The sequence below is a fragment of the Macaca mulatta genome, chromosome 9, assembly GCF_049350105.2.
Source record: "Macaca mulatta isolate MMU2019108-1 chromosome 9, T2T-MMU8v2.0, whole genome shotgun sequence".
Taxonomy (NCBI): Eukaryota; Metazoa; Chordata; class Mammalia; order Primates; family Cercopithecidae; genus Macaca; species Macaca mulatta.
In genome coordinates, this window is record NC_133414.1 from 103,490,013 (window position 1) to 103,503,265 (window position 13,253).

The 13,253-nt window shown below is 34.6% G+C and overlaps 1 protein-coding gene across 6 annotated transcripts in view; it reads left to right on the forward strand.

Moving 5' to 3' along the window:
* The window catches only part of HECTD2 (HECT domain E3 ubiquitin protein ligase 2), a 95,257-nt gene that overhangs the window by 72,222 nt on the left and 9,782 nt on the right, over positions 1-13,253 (forward strand). For 5 of the 6 annotated variants that reach the window (XM_015147680.3, XM_015147678.3, XM_077946750.1 and 2 more), the window contains 8 exons: positions 493-625; positions 1,552-1,640; positions 4,352-4,510; positions 6,250-6,324; positions 7,336-7,423; positions 7,508-7,614; positions 9,025-9,140; positions 9,711-9,854. In XM_015147680.3, the coding sequence (XP_015003166.2) occupies positions 493-625; positions 1,552-1,640; positions 4,352-4,510; positions 6,250-6,324; positions 7,336-7,423; positions 7,508-7,614; positions 9,025-9,140; positions 9,711-9,854 (911 nt within the window). Of the gene's footprint in view, positions 1-492; positions 626-1,551; positions 1,641-4,351; positions 4,511-6,249; positions 6,325-7,335; positions 7,424-7,507; positions 7,615-9,024; positions 9,141-9,710; positions 9,855-11,066; positions 11,180-13,253 lie in introns of all 6 variants that reach the window. The other variant, XM_077946749.1, reaches the window with a different exon arrangement.

A 13,253-nucleotide genomic window follows, 5' to 3' on the forward strand; every position in this document is an offset into this window, starting at 1 on the left:
ACACATTTTATTTTGTCACCCAGGCTGGAGTGTGGTACAATCAAAGCTCACTGCCACCTCAAACTCCTGGTCTCAGGGTCTCAAGCCATCCTCCTACCTCAGCCTTCCAAGTAGTTGGGATTACCAGCTCAAGCTACCACACCCAGCCCTAGCCATATGATTTTTTAAAGTTTAGCATTGAAGGGAGTTTTTTTTTAAAAGAAATGAATTATCTTATAGTGTGCTAAATTAAAACTTTGAAGGCAGTAGATACCAGGAGGCAGTACTTTGGGCAAAGTACCTGACTTCTCTAATTCTGTTTCCTGATCTATAAAACATAGTAAACACCTAGCTCACACAGTGTCTGGCAGATTTAATGGATAAATGGATGGATGGAGATTTGTAGCATTGCAAATAAGTTAACGACTGCCTAACACATTTCCCGGAATTAAAAATGTTAATTCTCTTTTCACTGCTCTTTGTTCTCCTCTACTGTATAATATCTTCAAATAGCTAACCCGGAAAAGAGCAGACTTGAAAAAGAAGTTAAAAGTTACATTTGTAGGGGAAGCTGGTTTGGATATGGGTGGTTTGACTAAAGAATGGTTCCTTCTTCTAATTCGCCAAATTTTTCATCCAGATTATGGTAAGTAATCTAATTTTCATAAACCATGTTTCTTCATAATTGTTAGAGTCAAGTAGTCAACCTTATTTTTAAACTATTCTATGATTTTACAGACTTTTTGTCAGTCATAAATGTTGAATAATTAAGGACTGTTATTTACATTTTAAAAACTTGTTTGACTGAATTGATGATCAGTTGATTCTCTTACTGGGAACCCTACACAAAATGTATCAAGATTAAAAGTAAACATTTATGAGGAGACATCCATATCTTTTCTGAATAAGTCAAATGCATGAAATTTTAATTTGTCATTGAAATAAAAAACATTTGAAATTAAAACACAAAACTATAGTTTGCTGTATAGTAACATTCAAAGCCTCTTTAATTAATGGGTCATTTTAATAAAAATTCATGAATTAATTTTTTAAGAAAAAATAAGCCTTTGAAATTTTTTATTTTACAGAAACTACCTGTATAATCCTTACTATCTGTTAAACTTTTCAAAGGAGAGTTTTCAGTGTTTTCCTTATTCTTTAGTTTTCTTTTCTATATGTGTATGTGATGGAAAATAGGGATGACAGTGATAAATCGAAGTCTCCAGATATCCTCAAAATTAATTTTGATCATAATTTATAATCTATGAAACTATACTTTTTATAAAGTTATCTGATTAATTTAGTTTGTATCTTTTTACCCTGTTTCTACCATTGGTTCAGGAAAATAAAATGTTCTCCGTATATATTTAATATATATATTTATATTTGCTGAGATTTGCAAATATATAGTCCCATAAATAATCTGAAATTTTTAACTTGAAAGATGATTTGTAACAGAATTATTGTTGAATTGGTTAGCTTCTAATAGATGAGATGTCATGTACATGTTTACCAGTTTGATTTTTTTAAGTCAATCATGTTAATAATAAAATTATTTGTGTGTTTTTTTAGGCATGTTTACATATCACAAGGATTCACACTGCCATTGGTTTAGCAGCTTTAAATGTGATAACTATTCTGAATTCCGATTGGTTGGAATTGTATCCTTTAAACTTTCCACTAGGAGGTGCTAATAGATTAGAGATTTTTAAAGATTTTATCTATTTTAGAAAACTGTTTTCTTTAGCCATTTTATCAAATTAAATATTATTGTCAAATGTACTGTTAGATTTTCAGTAATCTTCATTATGTGTAATATATGTCAGTAGACTTAATTGAAAGAAATGAGTTTGATATTTTTCTGAAAACCTTATCTCAAAATAAAAATGGTTCTTTCCTATTTCACATATAATTGAAGTTATCACTAATTTAAGGCTTTTTTAAGAAAAAAATCAAAGTATTTCCCATTTATAATGAAGTATTTTTTTCTGTTCTTTCACTTTGTGCTCATTTCCCTCAGTTTACTGAATTGAAATTGGGGGAATTAAATCTAACTCTTTAATATGTCTTCAAATCCTGAAACATAAAGGGAGCATCCATAAAAATTGAATGGAATGGGAATATTTAAAGCATATAGTAGTATTTTGTAGTATTTTTAAAGTTTTATAAGTCCATTTGCAATCCTATGATTCCTATCAGGTATATTGTAGTATATTGTAGTATATTGTAGAGGGCATTTCTGCATTGGGTAGGAGATTGGACAAGATGCCTTCTACATTAGCTTTTTAGATTCCAAGAAATATAATTGTTTGTGGAGGAAAGGAGGGAAGAGTAAATAAATAAGCAAGCACTGGAGATAAGAAGGTTTACAAGCGGGGGGAAATTCTTCATCTGTTCTCAGAGTCAAATGACCATATGGCAGTAAGTACTAAGGAGTTCTGAGAAGGAAAATATACAATGTATTTCTCCCAGAGAGGATAGAGATTTAAAAATGGAACAATTACATTTGATTAACATATGGCTGGTGAGAGTGTTGGGACATTATAAGCTGAGAGTGTGGTGAGAATAAAAAAGGCTAAATTGTGCTGGGCTTGGTAGAGAGCAGCAGCAAGCACACTGAAAGTTATGGAAAATACCATCAGAAAATGAATGAAGAGCCATCTTTGAACGTCTGTCTTTGTTACATCTGTTGGAATAAATTATGAGGCATATATATGGAAATTGAGAGACGAGATTAATTAAAGAAAGGGTAGTAGGGAACAAACTGCACATTGAGATAGTAAACTCAACTTGAAAAATTGTATATATTGTTATGTCTGAAGGTCCAAAGTGCTAAATTCCATAGAGAATAACACTTAACAATTCTGAGACTCCTGTTTATATTCTAGTATCTGCAGTAATCATTTGTTGAATGTTTCATCTTCATTGAAGGGCCTAATCATTGATGCTTGTCACTATACTATGAGCTATTTAAATTTTCATACATAAATGTTTGTCATGCTTTATATTCATATATCACAATTTAGATTTGGATGATATTTTGACTCTAATATTGACAATAAAGTATTATAGCTTAGTTATATTTTTAAGTGATACTATACATAAAATCATAAAATTGCTCATTTTTTTGCAATAGATACTAGTTTCTATTTAGTCATTACCCAAAAGAGCATATTAAGCATGTTTAGCTATTCTATATTTCAAGCTAAACAATTGAATCTAAAAATTATAATTGCTACTGTCATTATTATGTGTGTTTATCACACACAGATATAAAACCTATAGAAAGCTAAATTGATGCTGTAAAAAGTGTAATACTATATAGGAGAAATGTGAGATGAGAGTGGATTGTGGTCAGGTAAGGGGTTGGGAACTGAAATTTGAGATAATAACAAGTATGAACATTGAGAAAATATAGTTGGTTTCATATATATCTCCAGTTTTAAAATTTCAGGACCAAAGATGTATTGTTCTAGTAGTTCTGACAGTATTGTGTTTCTAATACAATTATTTTGAAGTATAAGGCCTTATTATCAGCCTTCATTACACTTTAGCAAATTGAAATTTTGGTGGTCTTCCAATTTTTAAAAGTTATTTTCAGTAATTTACCCAGCTCATATGTTTAGATTTCCTTATGAGCCTATAAAATGAATTACTTCCTTAATAACTTTATATAATTGACTGTTGAAATAATATGAAATTTGATCTAAAACCTCTCTTTCCATAAATGGATAAGTTACATTCCACCATATAACTAGTAAATAATCCTGAGCAAAATTTATAACATCTGTAGCTTTTTAACTTTGACACTGAGAAACTCCAAGTAACATAAGTCTTTCAAGTTTTATTGTTGGAAATTACCTATCCTATTAGCTTATCAATAGCACATTTATATCCATATGTTTATTCAGTTTAGCTCTTTTCTTCACACATAGTCTGTTTTTAATTTTAAAATAACTAAAATGGCTATCTCCAAAACCAGTATTCTACAGTGAGTTCTACTGAATAAACTGTTGCTGCAGCTTATAAAATTGCCAACATCTTTGTTTAAATTTAGAAAATGTTTTCTGTTAAATAATTACAGGCATGTCTTAAGTTGCTGTCTGTTGTGATCTTAGATAAACTTTTCTAGGGAAATCATTGAATACTGTCAACTAAACCACTCCTTTTTACATGACTTTTTGTAATCAAGGAATTATATTGTGTAAAATAAAGGGGAAATAAATGAAAGAGGGGAAAGGAAATATGTGATACTAATTAGAAAGTCAGTGTTAAATCTGAAAGAAGTATGCAAAAAATAGACTGATGCATAATTCAGAACTCATTTGTTGTCATGGATTTTATGTTAATGCTTAACATTTAGTATGCATAGCTTATGGGACTAGCTGTTTATAACAGCATCACCTTGGATATTCGTTTCCCTCCCTGCTGTTACAAGAAATTATTGAGCCCTCCCATCATTCCTAGTGATCAAAATATACCAGTAGGCATCTGCAGTGTTACCGTTGACGACTTATGTCAAATTATGCCTGTAAGTATAAAGTTATTAATATCTCGTCCTTTAATGCTAAATCATCTTTTTTCCACCTGCACAGTCTCTCTCCTCCTAATGCTGTTCTTACTTTTAAATATGGTTTCCTTCAACCTTTATAACTCATGTCCTTTTTTCAACTAGCTTTTTCTTTCCTTAGAGAGACATGTCACCCACTTTGCAGTGCTCCTAAGCTTTTACAACAGTAATTCAAATCCAGGCTCTGCCACTTACTAGCAGTTATTTAACCATTAAATAACCTGCAGTTATTTAACCTTTCAGTTTAGTTTCTTTATGTGAACAATGGGATCGTTTTTATTAATAATTTTTAAATGATGACAATTATATCAAATCTATGCCAGCCTAGATTTGTATGAAAATTTGTGGTTTTAAAGGAGTAGAAAATGTATTATGTAAAATATAGAAAATCATTCTAATCATGCTGTTATTTACCTTTTTCTAATAATTTAAAATAAAACTTTAATTTTTTCATAAAAATTGAAAATTTTGAAATATTGGGTCGGTTTTTCTATTTTTAAATATTTATGGATAACTTCAGTTATAATATAATGTAAGAAAATCTTTCTTTTTTTTTGAGACAGAGTCTCACTCTGTCACCCAGGCTGGAGTGCAGTGGCTCCACCTTGGCTCACTGCAACCTCTGCCTCCTGGGTTCAAGCGATTCCCATGCCTCAGCCTCCAGAGTATCTGGGATTTTAGGCACGTGCCACCATGCCCGGCTAATTTTTTTTTCTTTCTTTTTTTTTTTTTTTTTTTTTTTAGCAGAGACGGGGTTTTGCCATGTTGGCCAGACTGGTCTTGAACTCATGGCCTCCAGTGATCCGCCTACCTCAGCCTCCCAAAGTGCTGGGATTACAGGCATGAGCCACTGCACCCAGCCAGAAAATGTTTCTTTTTTTTTCCCCCCAAGACAGAGTCTTGCTCTGTTGTCCAGGCTGGAGTGCAGTGGAATGATCTCAGCTCACTGCAACCTCCGCCTCCCAGGTCCAAGCAGTTCTCCTGCCTCAGTCTCCCAAGTAGCTGGGATTACAGGTGCGAGCCACCACACGTGGCTTTTTTTTTTTTTTTTTTTTTTGTCTTTTTAGTAGAGAGAGGGTTTCACCATGTTGGCCAGGCTGGTCTTGAACTTCTGACGTTGTCATCTGCCCACATCGGCATCCCAAAGTGCCGGGATTACAGGCATGAGCCACTGTGCCCGGCCAACCAGAAAATGTTTCGTTCAGTGTACTTAACTTTTTCTTGGGAGGGGAGGGCACTGTACATGCATGAACTGTATATTCATGCATGCATATGAATGAATTATATATTCATGCATGCACATGAATGAATTGTATGTTTTATATTTAAAATATGAATCCTAACACAGCAGATTTTCATAGGAATATAAATTGAAAGTGAGAAATACTACAAATTCATAAACAGTAATGTAGCAGATAGCAGTGAATTATGACGGACACTACATTAGAGGTATGCTTAGCTTGCTGCTTAAGAATAGACCCCAGAGTTATGCCCCTGTAGTTTGAACTGGATATTTTCCCCATCTGTGACCTATAATGATAAGCTTCTGGATGGTAGAAATCATTAAGCATTTTGTGCCCTGGAAAATACATGTCAAATATGATCTTTATATACATATGCATGAGCTATAGGAAAGCCACTTAATTATCCTAGCTAATGCTATTTGATTGAAAAAGTCATTAACAGATTTCTTTTTATAGGAGTTGGCCCATGGATTAAGTGAACTCTTATCACACGAAGGCAATGTTGAAGAAGATTTCTATTCAACATTTCAGGTACTATTAAGGGCAAATAGTTATCTGTTAATCATATATTTCATATATGAACAGCACAATTTGTTATTAAATACCCACTGTTAGAAAAGATGAACAAGGATTGGCCGGGCGCGGTGGCTCAAGCCTGTAATCCCAGCACTTTGGGAGGCCGAGACGGGTGGATCACGAGGTCAGGAGACCGAGACCATCCTGGCTAACACGGTGAAACCCCATCTCTACTAAAAAAAAAAAAAATACAAAAAACTAGCCGGGCGAGGTGGCGGGCGCCTGTAGTCCCAGCTACTCAGGAGGCTGAGGCAGGAGAATGGCGTAAACCCGGGAGGTGGAGCTTGCAGTGAGCTGAGATCCGGCCACTGCACCCCAGCCTGGGCGACAGAGCAAGACTCTGTCTCAAAAAAAAAAAAAAAAAAAAAAAAAAGATGAACAAGGATTAACCAATACATACAATCCTCTATCTTAAAGGACCTTAACCTGATAAAGTAGACATGTGTAGATGAGCAGTCAATGAAAGTGCTTAATTCACTAAGGGTTCAGGATACTCTCTAGGCAATTACATATCCCCTTGAGTTGGTTACTTTCTCAGAGCTTTTTAGTTTCTAAAAATAAGCCTATCCTGTAACTTCAACATAGAAGTTAGGAGTAGAAACTAATGAGTCAGACCAAAACTCTCTCATTTCCACTCCTTTTACAATATTTGGGAAATGGAAATTACAGCGATCTGCAGAGCTCCAGGGACCCGCATATTATCTAGATGGCCACACAGTTTTGTGGACTTCATTAAAGTATTTAACTGTATTAGGCAGGGTTAAGTTAAGGCACTATTTTTTTAACCCCATAATTATTTTATGATCCTTCGTTCTTAATACAAATATTACAAGAGCTTAGCCTTTTATAGTTTATGTGTTTAGAAGGAAGGGGGAAAAACTGTTCTTTTTAAATTTTACAAACCTGTTCACCAAAGTATGTTATTATATCAGCCATATTAATATGTGTGATGGCATCTCCCATCAGGTTTTTCAAGAAGAATTTGGAATAATCAAGTCCTATAATTTAAAGCCCGGTGGTGATAAAATTTCAGTTACCAATCAAAATAGGAAAGGTAAGTTAATACCATTTTTAATTAAAATGAATTAGTATTTGCCATTTACTTTTACGATTTAAGAGATGTAAAATTGCTTTTCAGAATATGTACAGCTTTATACTGACTTCCTTCTGAACAAATCCATCTATAAGCAGTTTGCTGCATTTTATTATGGATTTCATAGTGTGTGTGCTTCAAATGCCCTAATGGTGAGTTTACAACTTTAAATCAAGCTTTCAGTTAGGTTTTATAATACTATCATGTTAACAAATAATAAATATTTTAGTAGATAAGCTTTAACAGTAGAAAACATTTTCTACTTTTTAAAAGTAGAACTAAAAACAAAAATAATTCTCTCATTTCAGCCTTCATTCTTTAGAGGGGAAAAACACCCCAGTCAGTTCATTTTCTTTCCCCTTCTACTAAGTCTTTTAGAACTTTACAAACTTTCTCCAAGTAGAGTGGATGAAGGGATCCATGGACTCAGGATCTTAATACTGAAGGACAAAGCACACAATGCAGTTAACGTGTAGCTCCAGGGCAAAAGCTACAACTTCTTAATGATTAAGGAACATATGTATAGCTGCTTCCTGCTACCTCAGGGCTCCCTGAGCAACTCTGGTTGCCTTTTACCCTTAGCAAGTAGTTTACCTCCAGAGTTATGTTGGACTCAGTTTGGTCTGACTTGTCTTAGCCATGTGATTATGGGTCAGCTACTATTTAGAATACCATGTCAGAAGTATCATAGGATACCTTTCAGTCACCCCAGCTACCCAGCACACACTTCAACATGCCATTTGTATCTCCCTTAGTTTTCTTATGAGGGATTGGAGTAAGGTCTTTCATTTGAATTATTTTTCATGGGGGAGAGAAACAGACTATAGAAGTTGTTTTGGGGCAAAAGCAAGTGGCTTACATTATTGCCAGCTTGTTTTAGAGAAACCTTTGTTATATGTTTGTTGTCAAAAATACCTTTGAAAGAGAAACACTTTATTGAGCTCTAGTTAAGTTTTGTTTATGACACTCTGGTAATTGTGGGAGTGGACAGGGGGAAAATAAGAATTAATTAGCATAGCATGGTCTCTATTTTTAGAGCTTTAATCTCTATAGGTGGTAGACTAACCCACCTGAAAGTTGAAAAAAACAAGAGACACAAGACAGACTATAACCAAGTACGCAAACTCTACAGTGCACAAAGGAGGTGTTATGGGATATTGGAAGGAGATATTAGGATATGGGATATTAGGTGGATCAGTAGATGTTGGAGCTTCATGCTGGGTTTTGGAGAAGAGTAATAGATATGGGATATTAGGCGGATCAGTAGATGTTGAAGCTTCATGCTGGGTTGGAGAAGAGTAATTTGGATTTGTGCAAAGTCATTTGCTTGTTTTTCTGGCAAACTGCTAATTACTATTTTACAATATCTATAAACTTCAGAAGCAAAAAATATCTTGCCTTGGTAGGAAAAATATACCCAGAGAAGATTTTTCTTCAACAAAAATGGTTTGATTTACTATGAGAAATCATGACTTTTGTGATTTGACCCAGTGAAAATAGTTCCAATTTCATTTAAAACCATCACTCTTTTATTATTGTTTTTGATAAATAATTGTTGGCAGCTGCTTCGTCCAGAAGAGGTTGAAATTTTGGTCTGTGGAAGTCCTGACCTGGATATGCATGCTCTGCAGAGAAGTACTCAGTATGATGGCTATGCAAAAACGGACTTAACTATAAAGTGAGCTCTTTATACTTCTGATAGTGGGGATGTGGAGAGGGAACAGCAGACAGTGTGATTCATTTATTTGCATAACTTACAATCTGTGAATCAATTAAGTTAGTCCAAATATTAGAGAGCCCACAGTCTTATTTTACCTCTGGAAAGTCTATGAGAATTTTAATATAAAATCACTCCCTTTGGTAGAAAATTCTATAAACAAGTTTCTACAAAAGTGTAGAGATTTTACTTTTAAAAAAAATGACTTTGGGCCTAGAATTTCATGGATGCTGTCCTTATATAACAGTTTAATAGCACTATGTTGAAAAATAAGATTTGAAAGTTATACAGGAGAAAAATGGTTCCTGTACTATCCACTGCTGAACTTACATACTTTTATAAAAATATTATTTTATAATGTTAGTCAAAAGTCTAATACATATATAGAAGCTCACCATTCCTTAATTTTACAGAAATTCAGGATATTATATATTCTTAAGGAAAGCCCTTTCCTCAGAGCTTCCTTTATATTACTTTATTGTAGGATTTTTGTCAAGACATTTGATGTTAATTTCCTTTGGTATTCTCTAGATACTTTTGGGATGTCGTGCTTGGATTTCCTCTTGATCTTCAAAAGAAGTTGCTACATTTTACTACAGGGAGTGACAGAGTACCTGTAGGAGGAATGGCTGATTTGAACTTTAAAATCTCAAAGAATGAAACTTCTACTAATTGGTAAATTTCTGGATCTAATTTTATTTTAAATCTAAAGGTTACTGCTAATACTGCTAATAATAATACATTTGGAATCAGGAGATTTACTCCGTTTGAAGTTATTTTCATAGAAAAATCTTCATGGCCTTGAACTGTAAGAGATTTTGATTAAAAGTTCTCTTACTAGTTTTTGAGACATACTAACTAATAATTCATTTCTAACAACTTTTTACTTTTCTAGGTGATATAAGTGCTTTGTAGTCTCTTTTAGAACCTAGTTACTTTGTAGTAGTATATTGTCTAATGTTCATTTTTATTTAAATGTGAAATGTGTTTTCTATTTTTAGGAAAATCACTAAGTTGGGATATCTAGTTTGCGTAGTTTTCTTTCTTTTCTAGGGGGTCGGAGGATACTATAAATAGTACCAGAAGTACCTCTAATACTAATCCTCTTCTTTTTTTTAATCTCATGCTTTTTGTATATGAAGTGATGGTGATGATGGATTTAAATTATTTTTAGCAGTGTTAATGCATTAATGCTTATCAACTTACTCCTGTTTCCAAATAACTTATAATTTGTAAAGCTAACTTGAATAGACATACTTTGGTTATAATCCTTTTTTTCTCTTGCCCCATACATTGAACATTCCCTGAGTGCTCTTAGTTCTTCCTTTCATTTTAAAGCTGGAATCTGTTCTTTGCCTTTCCACTGCCCCCACCCTGGTAAAGTTACTTTTTATCTCATTACTAGCTTATTTTATCCTATTAAACTCATGTGCTTTAACACTATTTAGATCATGATATTTCCCTGGGAAATAACTTTGTTGCCCATTTAAGTTCTAGAATCTAGAGACTGTAAAATAAAGCTCTAGTCTTCTACCCAGGCTACCTACCAGTTTTCATTTCTTCCCATGCTTTAGTCAACAGCCTGTTCTGCTGATTCGTTAGATACGTTTTATGCCTTTCTCCATGCTTTCAAGTTGTTCCCTTTACATGTGACATGTGCCAGCTTCAACTATTAAAGACACAGTTTAATGTTGACTTCCTCTGTAAAGCCAAAAGTCATTATGATTCAGTGAGTTTTTCAAATATCTTGTAGAAGTTATGTGCTAGTTATCATATTGCACTTCATATCTGAGTCATTTCGTTCTTCAAGGCAGAGGTTATGCCTTATACATATTTGTTTTTTGTTTGTTTGTTTCTTTGTTTTATTTATTATTATTATACTTTAAGTTCTAGGGTACATGTGCATAACGTGCAGGTTTGTTACATATGTATACTTGTGCCCTGTTGGTGTGCTGCACCCATCAACTCATCAGCACCCATCAACTCGTCATTTACATCAGGTATAACTCCCAATGCAATCCTTCCCCCCTCCCGCCTCCCCATGATAGGCCCCAGTGTGTGATGTTCCCCTTCCCGAGTCCAAGTGATCTCATTGTTCACTTCCCACCTATGAGTGAGAACATGCGGTGTTTGGTTTCCTGTTCTTGCAATAGTTTGCTGAGAATGATGGTTTCCAGCTGCATCCATGTCCCTACAAAGGACACAAACTCATCCTTTTTTATGGCTACATAGTATTCCATGGTGTATATGTGCCACGTTTTCTTAATCCAGTCTGTCACTGATGGACATTTGGGTTGATTCCAAGTCTTTGCTATTGTGAATAGTGCCACAATAAACATACGTGTGCATGTGCCTTTATAGCAGCATGATTTATAATCCTTTGGCTATATACCCAGTAATGGGATGGCTGGGTCATATGGTACTTCTAGTTCTAGATCCTTGAGAAATCACCATACTATTTTCCATAATGGTTGAACTAGTTTACAGTCCCACCAACAGTGTAAAAGTGTTCCTATTTCTCCACATCCTCTCCAGCACCTGTTGTTTCCTGACTTTTTAATGATTGCCATTCTAACTGGTGTGAGATGGTATCTCATTGTGGTTTTGATTTGCATTTCTCTGATGGCCAGTGATGAGCATTTTTTCATGTGTCTGTTGGCTGTATGCATGTCTTCTTTTGAGAAGTGCCTGTTCATATCCTTTGCCCACTTTTTGATGGGGTTGTCTTTTTCTTGTAAATTTGTTTGAGTTCTTTGTAGGTTCTGGATATTAGCCCTTTGTCAGATGAGTAGATTGCAAAAATTTTCTCCCATTCTGTAGGTTGCCTGTTCACTATGATGGTAGTTTCTTTTGCTGTGCAGAAGCTGTTTAGTTTAATTAGATCCCATTTGTCAATTTTGGCTTTTGTTGCCGTTGCTTTTGGTGTTTTAGACATGAAGTCCTTGCCCATGCCTATGTCCTGAATGGTATTACCTAGGTTTTCTTCTAAGGTTTTTATGGTATTAGGTCTAACATTTAAGTCTCTAATCCATCTTGAATTAGTTTTCGTATAAGGAGTAAGGAAAGGATCCAGTTTCAGCTTTCTACTTATGGCTAGCCAATTTTCCCAGCACCATTTATTAAATAGGGAATCCTTTCCCCATTTCTTGTTTTTCTCAGGTTTGTCAAAGATCAGATGGCTGTAGATGTGTGGTATTATTTCTGAGGACTCTGTTCTGTTCCATTGGTCTATATCTCCGTTTTGGTACCAGTACCATGCTGTTTTGGTTACTGTAGCCTTGTAGTATAGTTTGAAGTCAGGTAGCGTGATGCCTCCAGCTTTGTTCTTTTGACTTAGGATTGTCTTGGCAATGCGGGCTCTTTTTTGGTTCCATATGAACTTTAAAGCAGTTTTTTCCAATTCTGTGAAGAAACTCATTGGTAGCTTGATGGGGATGGCATTGAATCTATAAATTACCTTGGGCAGTATGGCCATTTTCACGATATTGATTCTTCCTATCCATGAGCATGGTATGTTCTTCCATTTGTTTGTGTCCTCTTTTATTTCACTGAGCAGTGGTTTGTAGTTCTCCTTGAAGAGGTCCTTTACATCCCTTGTAAGTTGGATTCCTAGGTATTTTATTCTCTTTGAAGCAATTGTGAATGGAAGTTCATTCATGATTTGGCTCTCTCTTTGTCTGTTACTGGTGTATAAGAATGCCTGTGATTTTTGCACATTGATTTTGTATCCTGAGACTTTGCTGAAGTTTCTTATCAGCTTAAGGAGATTTGGGGCTGACATGATGGGGTTTTCTAAATATACAATCATGTCATCTGCAAACAGGAACAATTTGACTTCTTCTTTTCCTAACTGAATACCCTTGATTTCTTTCTCTTGCCTAATTGCCCTAGCCAGAACTTCCAACACTATGTTGAATAGGAGTGGTGAGAGAGGGCATCCCTGTCTTGTGCCAGTTTTCAAAGACAGTGTTTCCAGTTTTTGCCCATTCAGTATGATATTGGCTGTGGGTTTGTCATAAATAGCTCTTATTATTTTGAGATACATTCCATCAATACCGAATTTATTGAGCGTTT